The sequence below is a fragment of the Vespula pensylvanica genome, chromosome 13, assembly GCF_014466175.1.
Source record: "Vespula pensylvanica isolate Volc-1 chromosome 13, ASM1446617v1, whole genome shotgun sequence".
Lineage (NCBI taxonomy): Eukaryota > Metazoa > Arthropoda > Insecta > Hymenoptera > Vespidae > Vespula > Vespula pensylvanica.
In genome coordinates this window covers 1988468-2015594 of record NC_057697.1, presented here as the reverse complement: position 1 = coordinate 2015594, position 27127 = coordinate 1988468, and the positions used below count along the sequence as shown (strand labels likewise).

Below are 27127 nucleotides of genomic sequence, written 5' to 3'. Positions count from 1 at the left end.
TCTTTCTACAATTTATGATCTAGATTAAAGTATGTATGTATGTGTGTGGTTTATCTTAGCGTGTGAAACTTTTAATTTTTCTAGTTTAATTTATTTTTTTTCTTTTCATATAGAAATGATAATTAAATATTAAATAAATTAACGAGATAATACACATGAGTTAATTTCATTGTTGATTAATATATGTCTAATTTGATTTTAAGTAATCTATTTCTTTTTTTCCTTGTGTTTCAAGGGCCGTGAAAGCCTTCCAACAGGTGCTATGGGTAGAACCAAGTTTTCCACGAGCCTGCGAGGTTCACCTAAGGCTTGGCTTGATGTTGAAGGTCCACGCTGACTTCGATGCAGCTTTGAAGCACCTGACGTTAGCTTTGATCGATGCAACCACACCTGCTTCCTTCTCCAAACTCGAAAGTAAGATTCTAATTTTATAGATAGATCTTCTTTTGATTTATTCACACATAATAAATAATATTTATCATGATTTACTTTTTCCTGTTTCCGTTCATTTTATCAGAGAGAGAGAGAGAGAGGGAGGGGGAGAGAGAGAGAGAGAGAGAGGAGAGAAAAAAAAATATATATATACATTATTCATTTTAATAATTAAAATAATATACATATTCATTTTAGCAATTAAAATAATACACGTATCTTTCGGTAAACTTTATTTTAAAATGTTATCTCAATTATTGATATACTTTTTTAATTAATTGGTATAGCAAAGGTTTTTATATAATATATGCAATGGACAATCGGAGAATTATTTTTTTTATTTCCTATGATAAAATGCACTTCAAGATTTACCTTTCATATAATTAACTTTTACGAGAAACGAGACAAAACCTTCGACTTTGTATGTTGAGCTTTAAACCATTCACTATATGAATTTTTAATTTATTCATTTTTTTTAAATAAAAGAAATACTATGTGTGTATATCGTGCGAACATATATATAATACAAAAATATATATAATTAAATTTTAAATGTGACCATTTTCAGAGAGAATAATTTACATTTTTCTACATTACAAAAAATTAGTAAAAAATAAAAAGAAATGAAAACAAATAAATGGTTGATATCGATGGTATCTCTTGTTTCTCTTTTTTAAATCTACGTAATTGATATTATCTCAGAATAATCTCTTTATCTCCTTCTCCTCTCTCTCTTTTTCTTCGATCATTTCGATCACTTTCTTCTCGTCAAACTTGACCTACTTTTCTAATGCGCGCGCGATAGTGACAGCATGTGGTAGTGGTGGTGGTGGTAGTCGTGATGGTCGTGGTGGTAGTGGTAGTAGTAGTACTATATCACATCGCCTGTGCTTTCAGGGCAATGACTCTATTCCGTAGGAACGCGAGAGTTAGTCGGTTAAGTCAGAGAAGAGAGACGACCGAGTGCTTCGAGGAAACGCGTAACGCGCGCTGAGAGTGTCAAGGTCGTTGCCATTTAAATCGAATATCCCTTCGGTGTATATTGCGGTTAATAACCTCGTTTCTTAAGGTTGCTCATAGTTTTTTCTTTTTTTCATCCTTCAAACGATTTCTCTAACTTCACGTTTGCTCTATCGTTCTTAAAATAATCCTTTACTTCTTCTATTTTTTTTCTGATATATTTGATATGTCGTAATACCTAAATATGCGAAATGTTTGATTTTAAAAAAAATTTGTAAAAGAAATATATTAAATTATTTATATATAGTTATTATATATGTAAATATACACGATGAGCGCAAAAAATTCTAAGATTATACCTGTGTCTGGGTTGCGTCTAGTTTTACAATATAAAAAAAAATTAGTCCGAAAAGTCTCCCAAAAGAACGTAATTGATTTTTAAAATCAATCTAAGAACATTTCTTGTGGAGGTCATCCTGTGTATATATAAAAAAAATATATATTCTTTCTCTCTTTTTTTTTTTTTTACAATTGTTCACACATTCTAACTTTTTACAAATTATTATTATTCTTTATGATAATTATTCAAATTGCACACTCTCTATAAAAAAAGATTATTTTTATTATTCAAATGAATTTTTACTGAATATTGAATAAAATTGAAAGTAAACCTTTTCCCCTTAACAATAGAGGTCAATCATTTAACTTTCAAAGTTGTCCTATTTAACTTTAATTATGAGTTTAACACTAGGAATAAATTGTTGAATTAACGAATTTACAGATTTTCCATATTCTCTTTCTGTCTCTCTGTTTCTCTTTCTCTCTCTCTTTTTCTCTCTGAACTGTTACAAAGTTACGAACGGTGATTTCAATTTCCATTCGATTAATCTCTCAATTAGTAGTATGAAATCAATATTTCATTTTATATCACTTGAAAATTTGTGTTTTTAACTTAAATTACTCGTTTTTGATGATTGTAGCTATTATGTCAGATATATCTATATTCTATTAAATTGTATGAGAGGAAAATCTCAGTGGTTTTCAACCACTCTCTATTTTTTATTTTCTTTTTGTTTTTTACCTTTTCTTTTTCTTTTCTTTTAATAATTTTTAACTTACATTTAATCATATGACTGATATTAATATTTTACGTGTCAGTAATCTAACATATTTCACATATATACTTATATTTCGCATATATTTGTACGTTCTAAAACAAAAAAGAAATAAAAAATAAAAAGATCTTAATTGCATATTTTTTTTTTTACTTGCAGTCAAATTTCATATCGCTCACCTGTACGAAGTTCAAGGAAAATATCGTCTAGCAAAAGAGCATTACGAAGCTTTACTCAAGGAAAAAGCTTTGCCGTCGCATTTAAAGGCTGACATTTGTCGTCAGTTAGGTAAGCCTAATATATATATACACACACATATATATACATCACACACACACACACACACACACACACACACACACACACACACACACACACACACACACACACACACACACACACACACACACACACACAACTGTTTATACAATAACACAATAAAAACATCATTATCGTCGTCATTATCATTAGTATGAATCAATTGGTAACATTACTCTTCCCATAAGCATTTCTTTTTTTTTTTTTTGGAGAAGAGAGGATACACTTATGGTGTTCCTCGTTTTTGGCCTAAGGTGTTTCAACTATAGTGTATACCAAGTAGCAGACACGTGTATTGATTTATTCTGAGTTAGGGGGGTGAAGAAAAGGGTACTGGAGGGTGGAACGAAGCGAGATAGAAATGAAGAGAGGAGAGAGAGAGGTTCGTGTGGACGAGGAACGACGTAAATGTGTGTGTGTGTGTGTGTGTGTGTGTGTGAATGAGGGAGAGATAGAGAGAGCAAGATTGTATGTGTATCTCATGCGTACATATATGAAGTAATAGATGAGGGTTGGTGAGATTGTGATTCCCACTCTGTCCTTGTCTCTCCAATATATACCTTTATCCTCTATCCTTTTCTCTCATCTTTCTTCACCTTCAGGACAAGCTATTTTCTCTTCCTCTTTTTTCTTTTTTCTTTTTTTCACGGGGGACTCCTCTCTTTTTTTTCTGCTTGCCCTTTCGGCGTTTCGTATGTGGCAGATGGTACTCACTTACACTTCGAAGTTTTTTCTCCATTCTATTCTATATATATATATATATAGAGAGAGAATAAATATGTATGCTAGGTTATGTTGAATAGTGATTAATATTAATCCATTTATCTTTGTTATTATTAATTATCTTTATATATATATATGTGTGCATGTGTGTATGATTTGATATATGATATAATAATATGATTGCGTTGCCATAAAAATAATAAACTTCATAAATAAAAATCATAAACTTTTTGAGCACTTGTAGCAAATGGAAATAGAATTAATTATTTTTGTTCTATGCACTTATATGCACATTTAGAAATTAAATCCTTTCATTGATCACATTATGAGTATATACTTATATATATATATTGGTTATATATTTATATATATTCTTGTATTTCTTCTGTATCTAGATATTTCACTCGGAATGTTATTTATTGTAAATGCTGTTTTTCTAACCTGTATCGCACTGACTCATTACCCTGACCCACTTGGGTCTATAAAAATTCTTCTTCTGAAAATATAAACAAGATAAAAGGAGTGTGTTAGTAGTTGTTATTTTTTATACTTACAAATACAACGTTTATGTATTTGTATATAATAATTTTCTCTGCAATATAGTTATAATTGCAATTTAAATCATGCGGTTCGATCAAATTAATAGTTCACAATTTGACCGATTAATCGTTCGAATTCAGCGCTGCATTCGCAACACCTTCAAACCCGCAAAATTTTAAATCTATTTTTATCGATTAACGTTGTTGGTGATCTTGAAAGAATTTTAACATAAACAATATTAAAGATTTAAAATTTACATTGATTATATACTCGTAACGTTCACAATGTTACCATAATCCTGAAATCAATTTATACTTCTGAACAATGTTAATAATTTCAAAGTTACTTTGGTTATATATAAACGTTCATAAATTTCGAATCATAACCTCCAAAAAAATATATATATATGTATATGCACATATATAGCAGTAAAACGTTCGTAAGTCTAATTGCTACTGCCTTGCTCGGAAATTCGAACGTTTATAACGGAGCAATTTGAGTGAGAGGAAGGAAGATGCCGTGGGCTCGGAACAGTAAGCCGGTTTGTCAGGGGATGCACTCGACACCCCCTCCGATGCACCGAACGATGCACTTTGAAGACAAGAGAGCACACAACCTACCTGCTGGTACCTCTTACTGGGCCGAAACGGTACAGGACTCCTCTCTTCACAACCTGTTTACGGCTTCTCGCGTGTTGGTACCGTGACCGGTTCGACGATCTTCCCTCTCTCTCTCTCTCTCTTCTCCTCTCTCTCCTTCCTTCTCTCTCTGTATCCTCATTTCTCTCTTTTCCTTTTATTCATTTATTTTATTAATATACATGCTATCGTGTATATTCGACGTTGTGTTGTTGTTCTTTTTTTATTTCCTTTTTTATTTCCTCTTTTTTTTTTATTGCTTTCTTCCGTTACTATACAGAAAGAGTTTTAAAAATAGCGCGCCATTTTTGTTCATTTTTATTTTAACAACCTTTTTCATGTCTTTTTTTTCTCCCTGACATATTTGTATTTCGAATGATTATAATCGCGTTATAATTGAGGATGTTACTTTTTTTTCACGAGAAATTTTCAGGAACATTATCTCCTCTTTTTTTTTGCATAATTATTTCAATTTTCTTTCATTCATCATAAGCGATAACAATAAAAATGTTATAAAAAATAATTCGATAAGTTTTAACGTAGCCCATAAATAATTTGTTAAATATTTGCACTATCCATCATCAATTATAACGATCGAACGACAATAAATTTCAAGATTTATTACGTTATATAAACTGTAATGAAAAAGGAACCGGGTATAAATTTTTGCAAGGATAAAAGTTCTTCTATTTTTTATTTTTTTTTTTTTACTACTCCCATTTCTACGCCTATGTTTTATAGAGGGGTTGTAATTCGAGATGCAAGGGAAAGAAGGAAAAAGAAAGTGAGGGTAAAAGTGGCTACCCCTAAGCTATACCTGCAAAAATCTATTCAGTTTGGTATTGGTCTAGTAGTATTAAAGGAAACAGGCTTCCTCTTTTTCTTTCAGTATTATTCTCTGATCCCTCAGACTAGTTCCCTTGAAGATTCACGTTCGTCCTAGAACATAAGGAACGAGAGAACGTAAATTTTCACAGTCATATTTGAACACGTTTTTCTTCTCATACATAAGATGAATTATTATTTAAATATTTTATTTTCTTACATTTTTTGTTACAGGATGGATGTACCATGTCGTTGATTGTTCCATATTAGGAGTAACTAGACAACAGAAGCAAGCTATAGCTATTCACTGCTTACAAAAATCTATTGAAGCTGAGCCTAAAAGTGGACAGAGTCTGTATCTTCTTGGACGGTGTCTTGCTGCTTCTGGAAAAGTTCATGATGCTTTCATCGCTTATAGGTAATTAGTAATTAACATTTAAATAGTTTTGAATATAATATGTGCATTTAATACAGTTTACATTTGGTTAGTAATCTTCTATACCTTTGTAGAAATTCCGTGGAAAAATCAGAAGGAAACGCTGATACCTGGTGCAGTATAGGTGTTCTATACCAGCAACAGAATCAGCCTATGGATGCACTCCAAGCTTACATATGTGCTGTACAATTGGATAAATCGCATTCAGCTGCCTGGACGAATTTGGGCATTTTATACGAGAGCGTTAGTCAACCAAAAGACGCATTAGCTTGTTACGTCAACGCATCTAGGTAAAGTGAAGTACTATAGAGTATTTTAATTGAAAAAAAGAAACGTATATTGCACGTAGATAAATAAAACTTGTTGAAAAAGCACATCAACTTTATTCTTGTGCGTATGTGCGTGTGTGCGTGTGTGTATGTGTGTATAGGAAAGAAAAGAAAAGAAGATGATCACACATGCTGTGCATTTAGATAAAATGAAAAGAAGAAAAGTGTTTGTAAAACGATTCTTAAGGAGAATATTCTATGTCAAAATTTTTGAAGGTCTTAGATCATCTTTAATTAATCGTCGTCGACAATTCTACTTATCTTTGTAAATTGCTATCTCTTTTATATACCTTGTACTTTGTACTTTGTAGTAGGGGCAACTTCTGCCTCATTCACAGAGATGAGTGATACAAGAAAAAGAGAGCTGTTGTAAGTCAAAGGCCAGGTTTTCGTTTGATTGAATCAAAAGCTCACCTGGTCACGTGGTAAATAACAGTCATTGCAAAGATTTGTTTTACATATTTTATAGGGGAAACAACAATACTCCTAATTGTACGGGCCCATTGGTAGGCCTGGGCGGTGCTAAGTCTGGTGGTAATACTCCGATGAACCCATCTTTACAACAGCGAATAAACTTTTTACAAAGTCATCTAAGTCAAGCACCAATGCCCTCTGTTGCTGCCAAGTAAGTTAATTTTAGGATGATGAAAATAATATGAAAAAGGTAATGTTTCTTTGTACCTCCAAGAGAAACATTAACATCCGAGATGATATAAAGAAAATATAAATCATTTTTTTTTTCACAGGAGGCGGCAATTGCCGTCAATAGAAGAAGCTTGGAATTTACCGATAAGCGCAGAAATGTCTAGTAGGCAACAGCAACAACAACAACCCCCCGGTGGGCCTGGATACAAATATGGTGCAGCACCATCTGGACCACCACCACCTTATCCTCAAACTCAAGGACAAGGTTTAAATGCAAAAAGATTTAAGGTAACGATCTATAATATTAATAACAAAATCAAAAATATTACATCAGAAGTGAGCATAATCAATCTTGAAAAATTTTGATTATTAGCCTGGAGATGATTCGATATCACCTCCGTCTCCACAAAGGCCTCCACCATTTTATTTATCTCCACAACAATTACAAATGTTGCAATTTTTGCAACAAAATCAAAGCAGTTTAACGCCACAGCAGCAGGGTTTACTTGCACAACTTCAGCATCAGTATAGAGCGATGCAGCAACATCAACAACAGATTAGATTGCAGCAACAACAAGCTGCTCAGAGAGGCCTTAGGCCAGGACAACCAGGTTATCCTACTGCTTACGCTCATGGACAGCCATCGGGGCAACCTGGTGTTATAAAGAATTATGGTATCCCTCAGCAACCGGTGTGTAATTTTGTCATAATATCATATATACATATGCACACACAGATCTTCAACATGCATTGATAAAATCAAAATATATCTTAATTTCAATATCGTTTCAGTTGCAGCAAGGAGGAACTGTGGCTTTACAAACGGGATTTTCCGACTCAAACGTAGGCTACAATACCGTTGCAACGGGTAACACACAAACCCCTGGGATGCCTTATAAATCTGCTTCTGATCCTAATTACCCTCAAAGACAATTGACTCAGAGTGGTCAATTCAATCAGTATCAGTCGAACCAATATACTGCACAAGGCTATGCTCAGATCTCTTCGACGACAAGTAGTTATCCTGAAGGTTCAGCAGGAAACAAGGACTTAGGTGTCACGGATCAAGAATTGCAAGCTTTGCTGTCTCAGAAAGATATTGCGACGTCATTGGCAGAAGACTTGTTAAAACATTTTGGATCAGAGGACTTGGACGTTAAAGAAGAACCACCTGGTATTATGAACAATGGTACTTTGAGTTCCGGTCCATTTTCTCCATCCAATATGGAAGAGAACGCCGATAAGATAAAGGAAGTTAAACTGGAAAAGATGGATGAAGTTCAACCATCGTCTACCTCCAATATAGAAATGTTCGATAAAAACGAGTCTAAATCATCGATTCCAGTGGTCGAAACTATAAAATGCGAGGCGACGTCTAGTACAAATAAAACTGAATCTATAACACGAACAGAACCTGTTCTGAAATTAGAGAGTTTGTGCGAGTCGCAGCCAGAGCAAGAATTAAGTATAGAGATGGACTCGAAAACTATTATCGAGGCGTGTAAGGGCCAAGGATTAAAAGGAGTTCCAAATTGTTCGATTCTAAGTGACCGTTCACCTCCACCGGCACCTCCAGATCCTCCTAGTCAAAGATTGACCAAGGAACAACTCTTACCACCTACGCCTAGTGTCTATTTAGAGAATAAGAAGGATGCATTCAGTCCACAATTGCAAGAATTTTGTCTGAAACATCCTATAGCTGTAATCCGTGGTTTAGCGGCCGCCCTTAAATTAGACTTAGGTCTTTTTTCAACTAAAACATTAGTAGAAGCCAATCCCGATCATGGTATCGAAGTTAGAACACAAGTCCAACAGACGAGCGATGAGAATTGGGATCCAGTAGTCGGTAGAAAAGTTTGGGGTTGTATTAGTCATAGAAGTCATACAACTATAGCTAAATATGCTCAATACCAAGCTTCGAGTTTTCAAGAAAGTTTGAAGGAAGAACGTGAAAAGTCTCAGGGCATACATACATCGAACTTATCGGATTCAGATTCGAAAGATAGTACAGGCGCAGTTAGGCGAAAGAAAAATGCATTTGGACTTGCTGGTCGTCCAGGTTCAAAAATGTTACGTTTTGGGACCAATGTCGACTTGTCCGACGAGAGAAAGTGGAAAACCCAATTACAAGAACTTATGAAGTTACCTGCTTTCGCAAGAGTTGTATCGGCTGGCAACATGCTCAGTCATGTTGGTCATGTTATATTGGGAATGAATACCGTGCAATTATATATGAAGGTATGTGGAATATTATCAGAAAAATATCATCAGCTGACTAAAATTAATACACACACACACATATATATATATATATATTCTTTCTGCTATGGGATACCATAGGTGCCTGGAAGTAGAACACCTGGTCATCAAGAAAATAATAATTTCTGTTCAATCAATATTAATATCGGACCAGGTGACTGTGAATGGTTTGCAGTACCTGATGCTTATTGGGGTGTCATTTGTGCCCTATGCGAACGTAATAATATCAATTACCTTCATGGTAGTTGGTGGCCTTCGTTAGAAGATTTATATGAAGAAAACATTCCTGTCTATAGGTTTTTGCAAAGACCAGGAGATCTTGTTTGGGTCAACGCTGGTAAATTAAGTTCTATGAATTCTTTATAATGCTCGAACGCTTTTTTCAAATCTATCCAAAATAGAGAAAAACTATTCTAACAATTTTTATAAATTATTTTGTAGGTTGTGTACATTGGGTGCAAGCAGTAGGTTGGTGTAATAATATTGCGTGGAATGTAGGACCTTTAACTGCTCGTCAATACCAGCTTGCTATAGAACGTTATGAATGGAACAAATTACAATCCTTCAAATCCATAGTGCCAATGGTTCATCTATCTTGGAATTTAGCTAGGAATATCAAAGTGTCGGATCCAAGGCTATTCGAATTGATTAAAAATTGTCTTTTAAGGACGATGAGACAGTGTTGTTTAATATTAGAATTTGTAAAGAGCAAAGGTGTAGAAGTTCGATTTCATGGACGTGGAAAGAACGAAGCGTCGCATTATTGTGGACAATGCGAGGTAAGAAATTTTCATTAGATAGATTTATCCATTGGAAATCGTTTTAAAAAGGTGCATTCTCTATTTTTCTTTCTATCTTTTGCAGATCGAAGTTTTTAATATCCTATTTATACGCGAACAAGAGAAACGTCATGTCGTGCATTGTATGGATTGTGCACGGAAACAAGCACCATCGTTGGAAGGATTTGTTTGTTTAGAAGAATACAGAATGCGAGATTTGATGGATGTTTATGATGGATTTACTTTGCACACCTCGTTAAACGCTCCTTCGTTATCAGGACAAACCAGCCAATCCTCCTGAGGTTACATGCAACACAGATATTTGGACTTCTTGGGCACTTTACAGTGACTTAGATAGTACAATTTCTGTGTATAATATATATATATATAAATATATATATATAAATAATTAATCTAATTAATAATAAATCTGTTAGTAATCACGACGTACCTGAGAGCTAAAAAAAAAGTAAAGATAACGACGACGATGATGATATATGTGTATATATATGTTATATATATACACATCATACACCATGAGAAAAAATGAAAGATAATCTTTGTCACAGATAACTCCAATAGTTATCTTTTTAATCTTTCTTTAGAGTACCATTTATATAATAGTAATAATAATAATAATATTAATAATAATAATAATAATAATAATAATTAATAATTAGTTCGATTGTTTGAAATTTTCAAGAATTTCGTACTTTCTAATTCTATTTCTCCGAGCTCTCGGGTATGGTTCTATTGTTGAATTCGAGAGAAGACTGTTTTCAATTGTAAATTAGTCGAATGAGAGGAAAATGATAAGTGTATGTAAAGAATGAAGAAGACAAAGAAGGAGAGAAAAGGATCGATAACGAAGGAGCGCGCGCTTGTATATTAGTTACCAAATTCGATTAAACATTATTAAGATTAATCCGAATTTAGAATTAATAATGTTTAGTAAAAATCTAACGAAGAAAAAAAAGAAAAGAAAGAAAAGGATCTTGCATTCTTTTGAACTGTTTATTATATATAGTTAAAAGATTAAGTGATAAGTGATTTTTTCTCTTCGATCTTGTAATTAATTAATTTTTTTTTTTTAAATCTCTCTCATTTTACTTCTCATAATTAAGTCAAACGAATGAGTTAAAAAAATTTGATCAGAAAAAAAAAAATAATACTAAATTTTGCGAGAACATTTCACTGCCATGGATTACGTTGGAGAACAATGTTCTCATTTATTATTATAGTTCAAATTCATAAACTATTATTAAGTATCGTTAACTACTTTTAAATTGATTAGAATATCTAATGAATGATAAATAAAAGTAATTTAAATAAAAGGAAGAAAAGGGAAAGAGAGAAAGAGAAAGATAAACGACAACAACTGTTTGTGAAACGTGTGTCGAGAAGAGAGATTATTATATTATTATTATCATTAAATTGATTTTTATGAAATCATTCTTGTATAAAAGTGGTGGCATATGACAATGCTAAAGTTCTAATCTCTACTGCCTAGAATGTATAATAGCTAATATTATTTTCTACGTCCAAACATAACGATGAGATCAAAAAATTAATAGGAGAATTGGTTGTACTATTCGAAAAAAAGAAGAAAAAAAAAGAACATCTTTTCTAAACATCAGAAAATGATTAGGATGGCCTTCAGAAAAATAAAATAGGACGATTAGAATGTTCCAAAGAGTGATCCATATAAAGTGTTACAAACCATTTTTGTTTTAATTTATAAAAACTATTCGACTTAAAAGAAGAAACTATTATTCAATAGAAATGTTCATTAAATTTCTATAATCTTGTAATTAATTAAAATGGAATGATGTAATTAAAATTGTTTAATATGTTATTTATTAAAAATATTTTCTAACGTTTTATTTGGATCGCTCTTCAATTGAAAACTATTAGCATGATTACGAATTAGAAAAATATTATACGAGAGTGGCATTGTATAAATAGAAAGACTATTCATTTGTACAGTTTATTCAAACGTCTAACGATAATCTAAAATTGCAAAGGAGGAGAGAATTAATATAGAAAACACGTACCTTCTTCACAGTCTCGTCAATTCACTGCGGCGTTTTCTTTTTTTAAATTGAACGCTTTGAACATACATACGTGCCAGAAATGAATAAATAAAAAAAAAAGTAAAAGAAAAAAAAGAGATGAATAAGCAAAGAAATGAATGAGTAAAAAAATAAAATTTTATGTACTACGAGCAATTTACAATTTCGTCGAAATATAATGTATTTTTCGCAAAGAGATGAAGAAACAGAGAGAGAGAGAGGGAGAGAGACAGAAAGAGAGAAAAAGAGAACTTTTTTGTGTCGATCATAAAAAAAATAAAAATAATATAAACAATGTATTTTTTAAATAATAGAAATGCTAGTTCCACCGAGAGAAAGAAAGAAAGAAAGAAAAAAGGAGAAAAAAGAAAAGAAATAACATCTCTTTTTAAACATTTCACTTTTATATACGCCGACCATATTAAATAAAAAAAATACTCGTTAAAAAAAATTAATAAACAATCACAAAGTGGTACAGTATGTTTTTCTACTGTTAACGACGACGCTACAGAGAATTGTTGTACATAAATAAAGATTTTTTTTTTTCTTTTTTCTTTTCTTTTTTCTGCAGAAATTACAATCTATAGTGTTATATGTGTATAATAATTCAACGAAATCGGCTATATGCTTATATTTTAATCGAATCCCGAAGAACTATGATCTCAAAGCATGATAATATATTGGCGGTTTATAGAAAATCATTGTAATAATAATAATAATAATAATAATAATAATAATAATAATAATAATAATAGTAATAATAATAATTATTATTATTATTGTCCTGCTAATATTTGGAATTGAGGATTTCGATTACACTCCAATTAAATTATATATATATATATTTAATATAAAAGCTAAAAATATAAAAAAATGTCGAATTATAAGCAAAAGAAAAAAAGAAAAAAACGTGAAAAAGTACATATAAAGATGAGAATTTTGTTAATATGTACAGATTTGAAATTTTTATTGCTTTTAAACATGTTCTAATTCTAAATTTAAATTTATGTATATTAATATTGTTATTATTACTATTATGATTATTATTATTAATTTTAAGTTTGTCGAGCACTTAAGCTTGTAGATGTAATTTAATGATTCTATGATAATGATCTAAAAAGATTTTTTTTATATATATATGTATATGTATATATATATATATAAAATATACATATAGGTAGTTTCATATTTTTCTTCTTCTTTTTCTTATTACTATTATCACTATTATGATTATGTTATATTATAAATGATATGAATGATTAGAAATGATTAGAAAAGAAAACAAATGAAAACCGCATGTGAAAAATGTGTTGGATAATACTAAATGACAAAATAATTCATTCATTCGTTTCTATAATTAGCATTGTTTTAACTTGAAATTATTTATTAATATTATTATGATTATAATTTTTATTACTTGCGATAAATTTCATTTGATTCGCTATATTTTTTGAGTGGTTTTTTATATAAGAGAGAATTTCTCAGTTGAAGATACACTTTCAAATGAATATTTTTCTCTGAATTGTATATTGTATATATATATAGATCATACAAACTGAAAAATAAGCTCGTCAAACATTAAACAAAATCTGTATTTATATATTGAAGAGGCTAAACAATATCTTCGTTCTTACAAAATTACTCGATTATTTTTATCGAATGTTTCTTTCTTTTTTAGCTAGCAAAAGCTCGAATTACATTTAAATTTTGCATAAAACAGCTTCTCTTTATCTTCTGTAAAAATAAAAAAAATAATAACAAATACAAAATAACTTGATGACTCGAATAAAAAATAATATATAATGATTAAAATTTGATACTACTCGAATAAAATTTCTTAAATAATTATAGAATACACATATTGTATATAAATTTTCCAATGAAATATTTAAAAGAAACGAGTCATACGTGTGTATATATATATATATATATATATATATATATATATATATAATAATTTAGAAACTATATACCTTTTGCATGACCATAACGATGATCATTGTCATTTATCATCTCGCACTGTACAGATCATCTAAAAATCTTGTATTTTGATATCGACAAAGTATCCAAAAAGAATATCGTATTGGTTTTATAAAGCTTGCCATTTAACAACAATAACAACAATAACAAACGTATGATTAAAAAATATTTCCAAATGTTTAGAAGATGAAGAAAGAAAAAAAAAATGAAGACAAACAAAGAAAAACTTTTTTACTAAATGATCTTACAAGATCTAGAGAGCTTTGAATTCCATTGTACGTATAAAAGGATTACATAGTTGTAAAAATAAAAAGAAAAAAAGAAAAAGAATGAAGGAATAAAAGTAAGGAGAATGAAAGAAAAAATAAAGACATACAAACAAACAAACAAAAAAGAAGAAAATATTTTCGCTAAACCATGTACAAAAGTTTAAGTTTTACACCAACTTAACTAACAATGTGAAAACCGACTTGCATATAAAAAATTTATTTTTTCTCAACGAGCAAAAAGATATAAAACGTAAAACGATATTTTCTAATTCATCTGTGTGTAATACAAACGAACAAACAAAAAATAAAAATAAATGAAAAAAGAAAAGAAAAGAAGAAAAACAAAGCCGTATATAAAGCAGATATGTAAAAAATAATAATAAAAAAAAAAAAAAAAAAAAAAACTTAAAATTGTATGAAATTGAAAAAACTGCGTTTTGAAGTGTGTGAGAGAACAATTCACTGCCAAATTGTGATAACGAAAAAGATATTCCCACCTAAGAGCAGGAGCGTTTTCTTAACTTCTGATTAGCATTGAAAAATCACAATGATGTGTTTCCTTCTAATCTCTATATACATAGTTACCGTGAATTCTGTGCACCCAAACAGTAGTAGTCAAACTATAAACTTAAACTTAAGAATAGAAAGAGAGAGAGAGAGAGAGAGAGAGAAAGAGAGAAGGAGAATAATAATAATAATAAATATAAATAAATAAATTAATTAAAAAAAAAAAAGATATAAGTACATACAATACACAGTTTCGACCAATGCAGTTAGAAATGAAGGAAACTGCTCCCTAATTGATAAGCATGTAGCATTTAAAAAAACACAAAAAAAGAAAAGAAAAACAAGAGAAAAAAATGGATTGATATTTTTAAACAGGCATGTGTTTTACTGTTTAAAAGTTAAAAATGAAAATAAGATGAAATGTGCAAAAAAAGAAAGAGAAGTAACATCCGAACCGCTTTTAGCAGCGCCCTTCTAATTGTATGTTTACGTGTACAGTGCCTTTGTATCTTAAACAAAACAAAAACACATACACACACACATACACACATACACACACATAATTTTAAAGAAAGATAAATTTGATTTTTCGAGATGTCGACGACCGTTTCTTTTTTTCCTTTGGAAATAGTGTAAAATTTACTAATATATACATATATATATAAAATGATAAATAAATAAGTAATAATGATGATTATTATTATTATTATTAATAATCAGAAACAAAGTCGATTTCTTGAATGGTCAAATAATATTGCGAGGTCCCTCCTAAGTGTCGTGACGTTCTCTTCTAATTAGAATTTACATTGTAATATTAATTAATTAATGCGGTATAGCTCTGTAATTAGATCATTATCAAAAAAAAAAAAAATTGTGTAAAAGTGTACAGTGGAATCCAAATGATCTCTTAATAACGATGAGAGATCATTTATTGTAGTTAGCCTTGATAATGTCATTACAACTATTATATTATATTGTCATGGATTATTATTATTATTTTATTATTATTATTTTTATTTCTATTATCATGTTATTATTTAAGGATTGATTATTATTATTATTATAATCATGATTACTATTATTATTATTATTATTATATTATATTATTATTATCATCATCATCATCATATTCATCATTCATCATTGTCGTCACTATCATCATCATTATTTTGTCATTACCATCATCATCATCATCATCATCATCATCATCATCATTATTATTATTCAAATTATTGTGTTTACAAGAACAATGTAATATACATTTATGCAGAATTCGTTTATCTGTACATTTGAAATTGTCAACAACGCCAGCCTTTAATTAAAAAAAAAAAAAAAAAAAGAAAAGAAAGAAAGAAAAAAAATTAATTTTACCCTCACAATTAAAAATTTTGTCTAAAATTAATTAATTGATTGTTTAATTAAAAAAGAATAAAAATTCATGATCCATTTATTGCATGAAATATTTTTTATAGAAATTTTAGCATATCTAAGAGAAAAATATAATTAGGTATAAACAAATATATATACATACATATGTATATTTTGTTTAAATAATTATGTTTTCATTAGACAGACAGATATTTTATTGTTTATTGAAGAAGTAACAACTCGTAACGATCTGAAATATAAATGCGAATCTTCTCGTAGGTACATATTCAAATAAAAGATATAATGCACGATTAGATTTTTAAAGGTAAGTCGTGCTAAATCTTACCTTATGTACATACATACATTTATACATACATACATAGTACGATGCGTAAATCTTTTTACGTTCTTCTCAAAGCTCTCATTTGTTTACGACGTGCTTGCACTACGCCATAAACAACAGCAGCCAAACTTCGACAAGTACTTCTGTGTCTGGTTGTAGTCTCTTGATTCAACGTTCCTTTTCCAAGGACAAAGTATGTTTCCATAGTACCTTTACCTTTTACTTCGATAAATCCACGTTTTTGGGTTTGATATCCCCTCGATTCCAAAAACTTGAATAAAAATAACATTTGTGATGATTTTGCTTATATAAAAAATTTGTTTTAATTTTTAACGAATACAAAAAAGAGAATCCGTTTTGATTTATTTGTAATAATTCATTTGTAATTATTTTAAAACAAATTAATTAATTAATTTTAATTACCCTTGCAATTTCTTGAGGAACTTGTATCTTTCCCATAACACCAGTCGAGTCCATACGAGATGCTTCGTTCACTGTATTACCCCAAATATCAAATACTGGTTTCCTTGCCCCGATAACACCCCCTACCAATGGTCCACAACTGATACCGACTCTGAGATCAAAGTTATTGAAGGAGTGAACGTTTACATCCTCTAAACGAAGTCTCATTGCAACTGCATAATCTACCAGTCTACACAAATGCTCCATGTCGTCTTTGTTCTTCTCCTAAACAAATTTTATTATATATTCATTATCGTTACTGTACATGAACAAATATTTAGCAAACTAAAAGAAAATTAATCTAATACATTTTGCGTTGGGTTTAAACCAGATGCTGCCATATAAGTTGCACCAACGGTCTTAATTTTTTCAATACAATGAAAACGATTCTCGTCGAGAAGTTCATCAAAATCAGCTAGAAAAAATATTCACACATATGATTATTGAATTTTTCTTTTATGATCTAGATCATCTTGCAAAACTCACCAATAATTTCATTCAATAAACGTATACATTCCATTCCCTTGTTAACATCTTCCGAATAAAATTCTGTAAAGTTTGGCACACTAGCGAACATAACTCCAACTTTGTCGCGTGATTGAGAATACAATTCCTAAAAATGAAGAATATTTTATGTAAGATATAGATGATATTTGTCAGTTAACAGGTATGTTTTACCTCTGGAGCACGATCTTGAGTCAGAAAATGATGAGCTACATGATCCGGTAAAATATTCTTAAGTAATTGCATGTTATTATGACGGGATTCTATCATATCACCGAGTTCTCTTTCAGCTTGTTGCTTCCACAGGAAATCTAATCGGGATGTTACTTCTACTAATCGGCCATGATAAGTTACCATAACGAGAAATACTACTAGGAAGACCAACATTTGTGCTGAGAGTGGTATTGATGTACTGATCGATAATATGTAACAGAAAAAAAACAAATTAATAATTTTTTTCTGTCTTTTTTTTTTTTTCATATTTCTAAGTTGACTAATTTTGTCAGATTTTGTATTTAGGCTATTCACCAATTCATACTTCGTCTATCATTTCTTCAATTAAATGACGATAACGTTATAATACTCACGTTTGTTGATCAGGTCCATCAGAAAATAAATCCTTATATACAACGAGTATCAATACAGCATAAACCAAGACTATGGCGGTGGCTAAAGCTGTTTTAACTAAATAATATAATTTCAAAGCCGAAGCTAAAGCAATGAGACATAAGATCCAAGTGAAGACTATATATTCAGGACGAATGCAGCTTGACGACATGTCGATGTCATCCTCGTCAAAATTTTTATATGGAAGTTTTTGATTAAGTTCAAGATCTTCGGGAAGCGACAAGATCTTCCTCAATGTCATATCATCGGCACGTTTACGAGCAAATCTTCTATAATGTCTTCGAAGTCCAGGAACGTAACGTTGCTCATATTTATAAAATCTGAAGAATTCTTTTCTACTACGGCTTTGGGTCGCGCTTGTTCTACCATTGAAGACACTTGTCAGTTTCACTTTGATATTGCTGGAGTCATGTGTTACCGTTCGATTTTCAGCAACTTCGGCAGCCTCGTCTTGAAGCGCTGCTTCTAAAAATGTTAAAATAAATCTGTCAAGGCCAACTGTTGTTGACATCATTGATCCTGGTTGTTCGGTTGTAGCAGTTGTCAATTGTTGTTGTTCGAGTACCAATACTTCTGGATGTTGTCTAGTTTGTATAGGGCATGCCGTCACTCCTACTATTGAAGTCAATGCCATCAGGCTGATCACGCTGCATATGAAAATTGTACGATGTCGTTTATTGTGAACAAGCATAGAAGAAGCGTGTTGAAGGTATAACGGCATCCCTTTAAATTCTTCAGCCATAACTAGTACGGACGATGCTACCAAAATGGCCGTTGTAGTTAGCAGACAGATCAGCAAGATTATGCAACTAATAGGGACATTCAATTTATATGATACGATATATATCCTGAAGTTTTTACTTATATAAATTAATTAATTGTATAGATTGTTTGAACTTACGTTGGTAAAATGATGGCCTGACAGATAGCAATAAATAGCCATATTACGAAGCAGCATATCATGTTTGATTTGAACATGTCCTCGCGTAATTGACCAAACTGTTCAAATCCAAAAAAAAAAAAAGAAAAAGGAAGAAAAAATGCAGGAATTATTTATATTATATTTAAAGAAATATTAGAACAAAATAATCGTCAATTAAGTAACCTTTGTTTCAAGACTTTCGTCATTATAACGTAAAGTCCAAGCATTTATATTGGCTGATCTCATACGCTTGTTACTTGCAGTTTCTTTTTCAGTAGCAGCCTTCGTACTTTTAGCAACACCATTTTCATCTTCCAGATATTCTGATTCTAAATTACTAATAGATGTAGCATTGTTCAACTACAATAATATAATAAAATTATATCGGGCGATAAATTAATTATATTAACAATATAATATAAAACAAATAACACGAACATTTTCAAACGGTATTTCAGGTGTCCAATCAACTGCAGTGTCTTCGTCCTGTGAAGTATTCGGATTACTACTGTTACCGGACAATGGATTGCCAAGTTTGAAACTTCTCTTCCCTTTATTATGGCCATCCTCTTCGTTCCAAATTTTAGGACGCGAAGAATACCTTCTCCTCGCTTTCTGAGGTTCCACTTGTTTAATTAAATATGTTTCAACGTTTCTATCCTTCAAATAATTGTCCCTCTCTACGCCATTACCTGGCTCGACTTCATAAACGTCGTCTAAACACTTCAACGTGTCTACCGATATATGTACTCTCCTGATAAAAAATAAATAAATAAATAAACGATATACCATAAAAGAAATTATTTTATACAGTTTGAATGATTCGATCAATTTTGCATATGTATTTACCCTGGTATACCGCCACTTTCAAGATGATTAGCTAAAGTGACATCATACGACCAGACATCAAACTGCCACTTTCTGAGTCCTAAAACTCCACATAATACCGAACCACTATGAATACCTATCCTCATGTTTAGGTCTACCTGTTAAAAAAAGAATATGTTATTGTCACATGAGAACGATGAATAAACAAATACTGATTTATAAATAGTAATAGCAAATACCTTCGTCGTGTATCGTATATCACGAATAGCTTTGATCATATGCAATCCCATTTCGACACAGCAATGAGCATGATCGCTTCTAGCTGTTGGTAATCCGGACACGCAATAATAACAATCTCCAAGAAGTTTTATACGAAGACAATGATTCTCCGAGGAGAGTTTATCAAAACGAGCAAAGAGATCGTTCAAAACTTTCACTAGTTCTTGAGCACTACATTGGCTAGCCAATGCTAGATATAAAAAAAAAAAAAAAATAAACGATTAATGAAAAATTTTCTTCCAATATAATTTAATTATTATGAACGACGTACCGGTAAATCCTTTGATATCAGCAAAGAGAATGCTAACATTTTCGTAACGATGAATATAAATTCTATGAAATTGATTTGGCGTGAAGGATATTGTACCGCCCCTAGCTGTTTCACGAGCAATATCACTTATCATTTCTTTCGCCACAAAATCTGGCAAAACTGAAAATCAATGAAAATAATAATAATAAGCTATATATAATAATGAGCTATTCGACCTGTTTCGTATCTATTGAAATTGATATCTTATAATTGAACTGATGCATCAACGGACGCGTACATACGTGTGGTTTTTGAATTATTTAAAAATGATTAATCAATGCATCAGACAAACATAGAAAAAGTAAGTAAATATATTTATTCTTTTTAAAATAATTTTTTCACGTAATTTTCAAACTTCAAAAATAGTTTGTAATGCAAAAACAAGACATCACAAAAATAAGACTCGGATCTCTTTCATAATCGTAGGGCTTGGTTTAATTGTACTGTTTTTTTTTTGTTTTTCTTTTTCTTTTTTTTTTTTTATAACAATGAAGTAAAACGATGAACATGAAGTAATCGACGACGTATTGACGTATATTAACAAGACGATGCTTGTGAGCGTCAGGATAATCTGTCGAGCAATCGACCGAAAGTGTCTAGTGACCCTTTTAAACGCTCGACTGAACATTAAGTTACACGCACTACCGAGCTCCGCGGTCGCCTCATAATTCCAATGTGTAGTATTACACATATGCATATATATATATATATATATATATACATACATGTGTATATCACTATGTATTATTTATATCCCTTTATGTGTACATAGCATAAAAAAGAAATAATATATAACACATCGTTGAAACCGGTCACGAATATAACACATGCATGAAACTTATGTAATTATTAAAGTGTATAAAATTATGTCCTATCGTTATTATAATATTGTTTATCTTCTGATACATGTAATATTTACTTAATTTTAATATTATCCAATTTTTCAAAATTGTTTCGTTTTTCAATGTCTCAATAATTTTTTATTTTTAATTATGAGCGATTAAAGGTATTACTTTTTTACGTGCAATAGTCAATATCGAGAACGTGTTAAAATAATATCTGAATAATGTTATCTGCAATAAACTATGAAGAGAACACTTGTTATTAATACAAATATTATTAATTTCGCCAATCTTCTCACCAGAAAGTAATAGTTTTTCCTGTCTGTTATTTTCATTTTGAGTTCGCTGTCTGGTTTCCATCGAACGATGAGTTTCTAAGAACGCTTGTCTTTGGCCTCTATCAGTCAAATATTTCGTATACATTCCTGCGAGATTTACAGCAAGATAGAGTAGGACATTGGTCGTTAGCATACGTACAATACACGTTACATCCTGTAACTATATTAATTAAATAATATTTAGATATATTTTCTTTAAATATCATGTGAAATATTTAATCAATACTGAAAATAATTTTTATAATATTCTCTTACGTATGTGGTATCATGTAATAAACTGATACCAGCCATCGCCATGTGTGTAAAGGCTGTACCATAACCAGCAAGGACACACCATCTCAAAGGAAGAGGTAACATAGCATATGGTGCATAAACTACAAATAAGATATACCACATCAAGCGTTGTTGCGACGAGAAGTTCAGTCCAGCTCCAATGAAACCTGTAGAGAAAGAGAAAGAGAGAAAAAGAAAGAAAAAGTGGAAAAATTAGATCTCGGCATGCTCCAATTAAACATCTTCTTTTTTACTTTTTTTTAAAGAGATAGATAAAAACGTAAAAGTGTCAATCGATGATGATGATGATACGAGAGAGAGAGAAAGAGAGAGAGAGAGAGAAAAAGACGCGAAAATACAGAGTTTGGTCGCTTTAATACCTTCTTTCCACGGTCGAACGAACATTCGTTCGATTCGCTAAACTGACTCGATACTTCGAGTCATTGGAGCAAAACTTGCTACGGCGAACAAAAATATTGAATCAATCGATATCGGGGATGATGATATTATAGAGCTACTCTCTACAGATCCGCTCTCTGATGTATATGTTAGAACTGAAAATATATATATAAAGAGAAAGAGAGAGAGAGAGAGAAAGAGAGAGATATTTCCAATAAATAAATAAATAAATAAAAAGAGAGTATGAATATATTCAGATATAAAAATTACAAGAAAAGGAGGAAACAAATAAAACAAACAAACAAATAAAACGAAATAAAACAAAATAAAATAAAAATACAAATTCAATAGTAATAAAATAACCTTGTGAATTGATCAATAACCAGGTAAATATCGAGGCCCAGTATAAATAATTATTCGAAAAACATCTCCACCATCCTAGAACGCAGACCATAAGATTAGCAGCTATGCAACATGATGCCCATGATAATGATTCGATGAGACCGCCGCTGTTTTTCTCTCTTCTCCATAACCAGATAGAAACTAAAGCGATCTGTATATAAAGTATATGTTCTATTAGGAATTTAATTGATCCTAGATATAATCCGAAAATTATATTTGAAATAATTGCAGACGGTATCGAATAAAATTATGTAGAAATACTATAATTTATATGACAATATATGAATTATTAATTGAATATTTTACGAATCATTAAGGTGTTTAGCAAATATAACGAATGTTTAACATTGTTATTTTAACGAAAGAAACATTTTGCAAAAAATACAGATTCTCTAAAGATTCTTTTTTAATAATCCGACGGTATATATGCCATCATAAATTTCATTTAGGAAATATAAATTTGTACATATCATTTTCGATGATCTTTCATTTATAAAATTGAAATATTATAATGATTTTTCACCTTTAATCCAAGATCGACGATATTGAGCATAATCAATGCTTTTTGTCGTTGTCGATTCGAATAATGAAGATACGAGGTTTCCAATTGCTTACTATGAAAATTGTTGGTCAAAGAAGGACAGAATATCCCTTTGTAAAGAACCCCTTTCTTGAAGACATCTAAAAATATCAATCTTTTTATGTCTCCTTATATAGAACGTTGGAATATATTGGAATAATCTAACGTTATACAAAAGTCGCCGTTCTTATTGTTGTTTAAATAATATTATTATACGAAAAATATATTATTATAAATTATTATGAAATAAAATATATATATATATATATATATATATACGTATATGTTTAGGTAGAGAAAATAACAGTCTTTTATTTTTTTAATCGATCTACCTCGATGAATTTGAGCTTCATCCTCAGGCACAGCAGCTTCAGCTAAAAGAGCTTCGGGATCCGTAGAGATTTGAATTTCATCGTTGGTTATTTCGTCGTCGTTGGTATCGTCACCCAGTTCCGGATCGTTATCCAGTTTAGGGTTTTCCCAAGCAGCCAGACCTTCTCTTCCTAATCTTTCTGAAGTCAACTTCTTCACGGCCTTGATCCATAGCTGTTTTCTCGGTGAAATAGCCAGTCTGTTAAGGGGCGAAGGAATACCAAGGAAATTTTATTATCGAAGTACATATCGATATGTGAAATATATTAAAATTATATATAAATAATCAAAATTGAAATTAATAATAATAATAATAATAATACAAAAAAGAAAAAAACATATATATATATATATATATAAATCATATTAATATCATTTTTATTATCATTTTATTCATAATTTATCTATTTTAATTATTAGGTATTATTAACCTTTTTTTTTGTTTTGTTTTTTTTTTAATAAGATAAGAAGTAAGAGATTGAACTTACTCGTTGATGCCAGTGACATCGCTGTCCAGCATCATGGTCCAAGTTTGTTCTGTAATCATTATCCCACCGATGATCCGCGAGACAAGTAATCGCTCACGTTGTAAGTGTGTTAGTATCCGGCATTGTCAGGCAAGTTAGGCCAAAACTGAATATGAGAGAAGGAAATGGTGTCGTAAAACCGATGATATGAAATGAGAGAGAGAGAGAGAGAGAAAGAGAAAAGAAAGAAAGAAAGAAAGAATAAGAGAGAGAGAGAGAGAGAGAGAGAGAGAGAGAGAGAGAGAAAAAAATAACAGAAAACAGACACAATTTAAAAAATAACATGCAAGGCGTTTGCGAAGTGACCTTTCGAACGTGTATATGTTTGTGTGAGTGTACGCGATGTGAACATGAAGGGACACACGTAGGAAGAGGTTATAAAAAAAATAAAGAAAAAAATCAATTAATTAAAAAAAATAAAAAAACGTCGTTGGTCATCGCCGTCGTCATCGTCACAAGCTTAACTTATTTTAACAATTATATATATATATATTTTTTTGTATCCATTCGAATATATACATTTTATTCGAATAAAAATAGATACACCGACGTATTCGAATGCGTCGGAAATACGCGGGTAAAATCGTTCGCCAAAAAAAGAAATGATAAAAAAAAAAAAAAGCAAAAAAGAAACTACCAGAAAATTCAACACACTTGAGAATACGTTAAACTGCGCGGGCAATTAAACGTTTCGTACGTGCGAAAAAAGGGAGAACAGTGACGGAGATAGATATTTATAAGCGCAAAAGAAAAGAAAAAAAAGTAAATTTATTAAAAAAAAATATATATATATTTATATATATATCGTTAGATTCACGCGAGATAACAAAAGAAATTACCTACGTGCTAATCGACGCCGATTATTACCGGTAGCGTACGATCGACGGAATAGACTGGCTCTTTTCGTTGGCACCAAACTTAATCGTCATTGGAGCGGCCAGCTTGCCCTGTCTGCGAAAAGTCGAACTCTCAAACTCGCGCGCGCAAAAATGATCGAGAGAGAGAGAGATATATATAACTCGTGTATGTGCGACAGAGACCGAAGATTTCCGAACGAGTTACGAAAATACGCGCGCGCGTTCACTTATCGCATTCGAAGATTCTTGAGTTGTCGTTCAAATTACAAACGATGTCGCTAATTGATTTTTATATCAAGCTAAGGCCTTTAACTTATTGTTTGATGATATCATTGTGACGTCATTAAGCTCAACTATGTTTCTTGGTTCTCCTATTTTTTTAAATTTTCTTCTTTGTATCACGTTGGTTGTCGCGTTTCTTTAGAAATTCAAAGATGGCTACTGGTTATGCGATAATTCCGGTTATTGAAATAGAAGAATCTGATTGGTCCGACCTACGTAGTCGTTAAATTGCGGGATATTTGAAATTGTCGATAGTGAAGTAGTGTAATTTATTAATATAATTGTTATTGTTAGGTAAATGTTTGACATTTTAAATTTGTAACGTTTTTATGAATACATTAAGTAATATTTATAGGAAACATAAAGTAAACTTATATATAATTTAGTTTTCAATATCATTTTCCAAATAGAAGCTTGAGTTTCCTCAGACTTACGTAGTAATTATATTTCAGCGGCATATTTGAATCCATTTTACTTTTAAACGATCTTCCCAAAATTTATATATTTTAATTTATACAATATTAATAATTTATATTTATATTTTAATTATATTTATATCATAAATTTACATATTTTCTAATTATTATAAAATTATATTCTCTTTTCTATAACTATAGTATAAATAAATTTGTCTATATGAAAACTCTTATAATTTATAATTTTTTATTGAATATAAATTATAAACGGAAAATAAAAATTAATATACTTATTAATAATATTACTTTTTAAATAACGATTATAAAATTTAACAAAACAGGATTTTTACAAATAAAGATAAGGAAAGAATGTGTCTTTTTTTATTTATATAAAGTCACTTTTTTTTTATTGGCACCTTTCATCAAGTTATCAAAAATAATATATTACCATAACACAACACGATAAGCTATATCATATATTATTAATATAACAAAATAAAAATATATTCTTTTTTTATGAAGAACTATGTCATGTCCAATATTAGATATATTTAGACATTAGATATAGCTAATATACACGCAGGGAAGAAGGATCACCATATTATATGTTCTAGTCTAATAGAAAATACTGAACAATGAAAGTTGATTTTTTTCCTTTTGTTATCGTTATTATCGTTAATATCACTACGTATAAAATTTTAAGTAATATATATTATTAATAATAATTAATAATAATTCAATTATTATATAATAATTATTATTAACTACACGATCATATAATTATTCATATAATCATTAATTATTATTGTAATTACTATTGATAATATATATATATACATATACACACATACACGTATATGTTTTATACTTTTATCTCATAAATTATATACTTGTAAATTTTAATTAATTTAAAAATTTACAAGTATGTCTATAATAATATAATTTGGCACTTTAGAGCCAATATCTTTCTCCTTCGAATCATATGAAAACGCACACAATAATTCAATTTTGCATTGAATATAACAGCACCAAAATATTGATAAAATTATAATAGAAAAGTTATCAATATTTATAATTATTGCAAAAAAGAGAAAAAACAAGCCAAACAAAAAAGTAAATATTTAGAAAACTAACAAAAATACACTAGGTGTACTTTTATATATTCTAATTTTATATATAAATCTTTAGTTTTAACCAAAAAATATGAAATATTTAGATAACTTTCAACTTAGCTATATATATGCGCAATTAAGCCGTTTATATAATTTAAAAAAAATGTTTCAGACAAAAACCTACGTTACAATTTTATTTTTTATTTAATTAATTACTTAATACAACAAATTGAATGATATTTTATATATTTCTCTGT

General features: G+C 30.3%; 2 protein-coding genes across 8 annotated transcripts in view; one reads left to right on the top strand and one right to left on the bottom strand.

Annotated features, from left to right (window-relative positions):
* Positions 1-12297, top strand: part of LOC122633832 (histone demethylase UTY) — a 49200-nt gene extending 36903 nt beyond the window's left edge. For 2 of the 3 annotated variants that reach the window (XM_043822231.1, XM_043822233.1), the window contains 11 exons: positions 236-414; positions 2667-2795; positions 5786-5969; positions 6041-6277; positions 6786-6941; positions 7063-7249; positions 7335-7652; positions 7754-9199; positions 9302-9557; positions 9662-9999; positions 10085-12297. In XM_043822231.1, coding sequence (XP_043678166.1) covers positions 236-414; positions 2667-2795; positions 5786-5969; positions 6041-6277; positions 6786-6941; positions 7063-7249; positions 7335-7652; positions 7754-9199; positions 9302-9557; positions 9662-9999; positions 10085-10300 — 3646 coding nt within the window. In that variant the 3' untranslated portion in view covers positions 10301-12297. The remainder of the gene's footprint in view (positions 1-235; positions 415-2666; positions 2796-5785; positions 5970-6040; positions 6278-6785; positions 6942-7062; positions 7250-7334; positions 7653-7753; positions 9200-9301; positions 9558-9661; positions 10000-10084) is intronic. The other variant, XM_043822232.1, reaches the window with a different exon arrangement.
* A 4106-nt stretch (positions 12298-16403) lies between these two features.
* On the bottom strand, positions 16404-25203 carry LOC122633833 (adenylyl cyclase 78C). Of its 5 annotated transcripts, none has more exons than XM_043822234.1 (19): positions 25047-25203; positions 24165-24309; positions 23637-23875; positions 23248-23405; positions 22686-22875; positions 21906-22090; positions 21612-21810; positions 20432-20590; positions 20121-20350; positions 19903-20039; positions 19492-19807; positions 19237-19413; positions 19033-19130; positions 18092-18940; positions 17679-17916; positions 17487-17613; positions 17309-17415; positions 16962-17225; positions 16404-16809 (listed from the first exon to the last, which is right to left on the bottom strand). In XM_043822234.1, the coding sequence occupies exons 2-19, from the start codon at positions 24221-24223 to the stop codon at positions 16597-16599; spliced, it is 3945 nt and encodes a 1314-aa protein (XP_043678169.1). In that variant the 5' UTR covers positions 24224-24309; positions 25047-25203; the 3' UTR covers positions 16404-16596. The 5 variants fall into 5 exon arrangements, with proteins under 5 accessions (XP_043678169.1, XP_043678171.1, XP_043678172.1 ...); XM_043822236.1 differs by having other exon boundaries at positions 25043-25199; XM_043822237.1 differs by having other exon boundaries at positions 24165-24213; positions 25047-25194.
* Positions 25204-27127: the final 1924 nt, after the last annotated feature.

Coding starts and splice junctions, on each gene's coding strand:
- LOC122633833 (XM_043822234.1), bottom strand. CDS start 24,223: ATGATTACAGAACAAACTTGGACCATGATGCTGGACAGCGATGTCACT. Junction 23,876..24,164: donor GATGTCACTGGCATCAACGA/GTAAGTTCAATC, acceptor GCCCCTTAACAG/ACTGGCTATTTCACCGAGAA. Junction 17,416..17,486: donor TTTATTGAATGAAATTATTG/GTGAGTTTTGCA, acceptor TATTTTTTCTAG/CTGATTTTGATGAACTTCTC.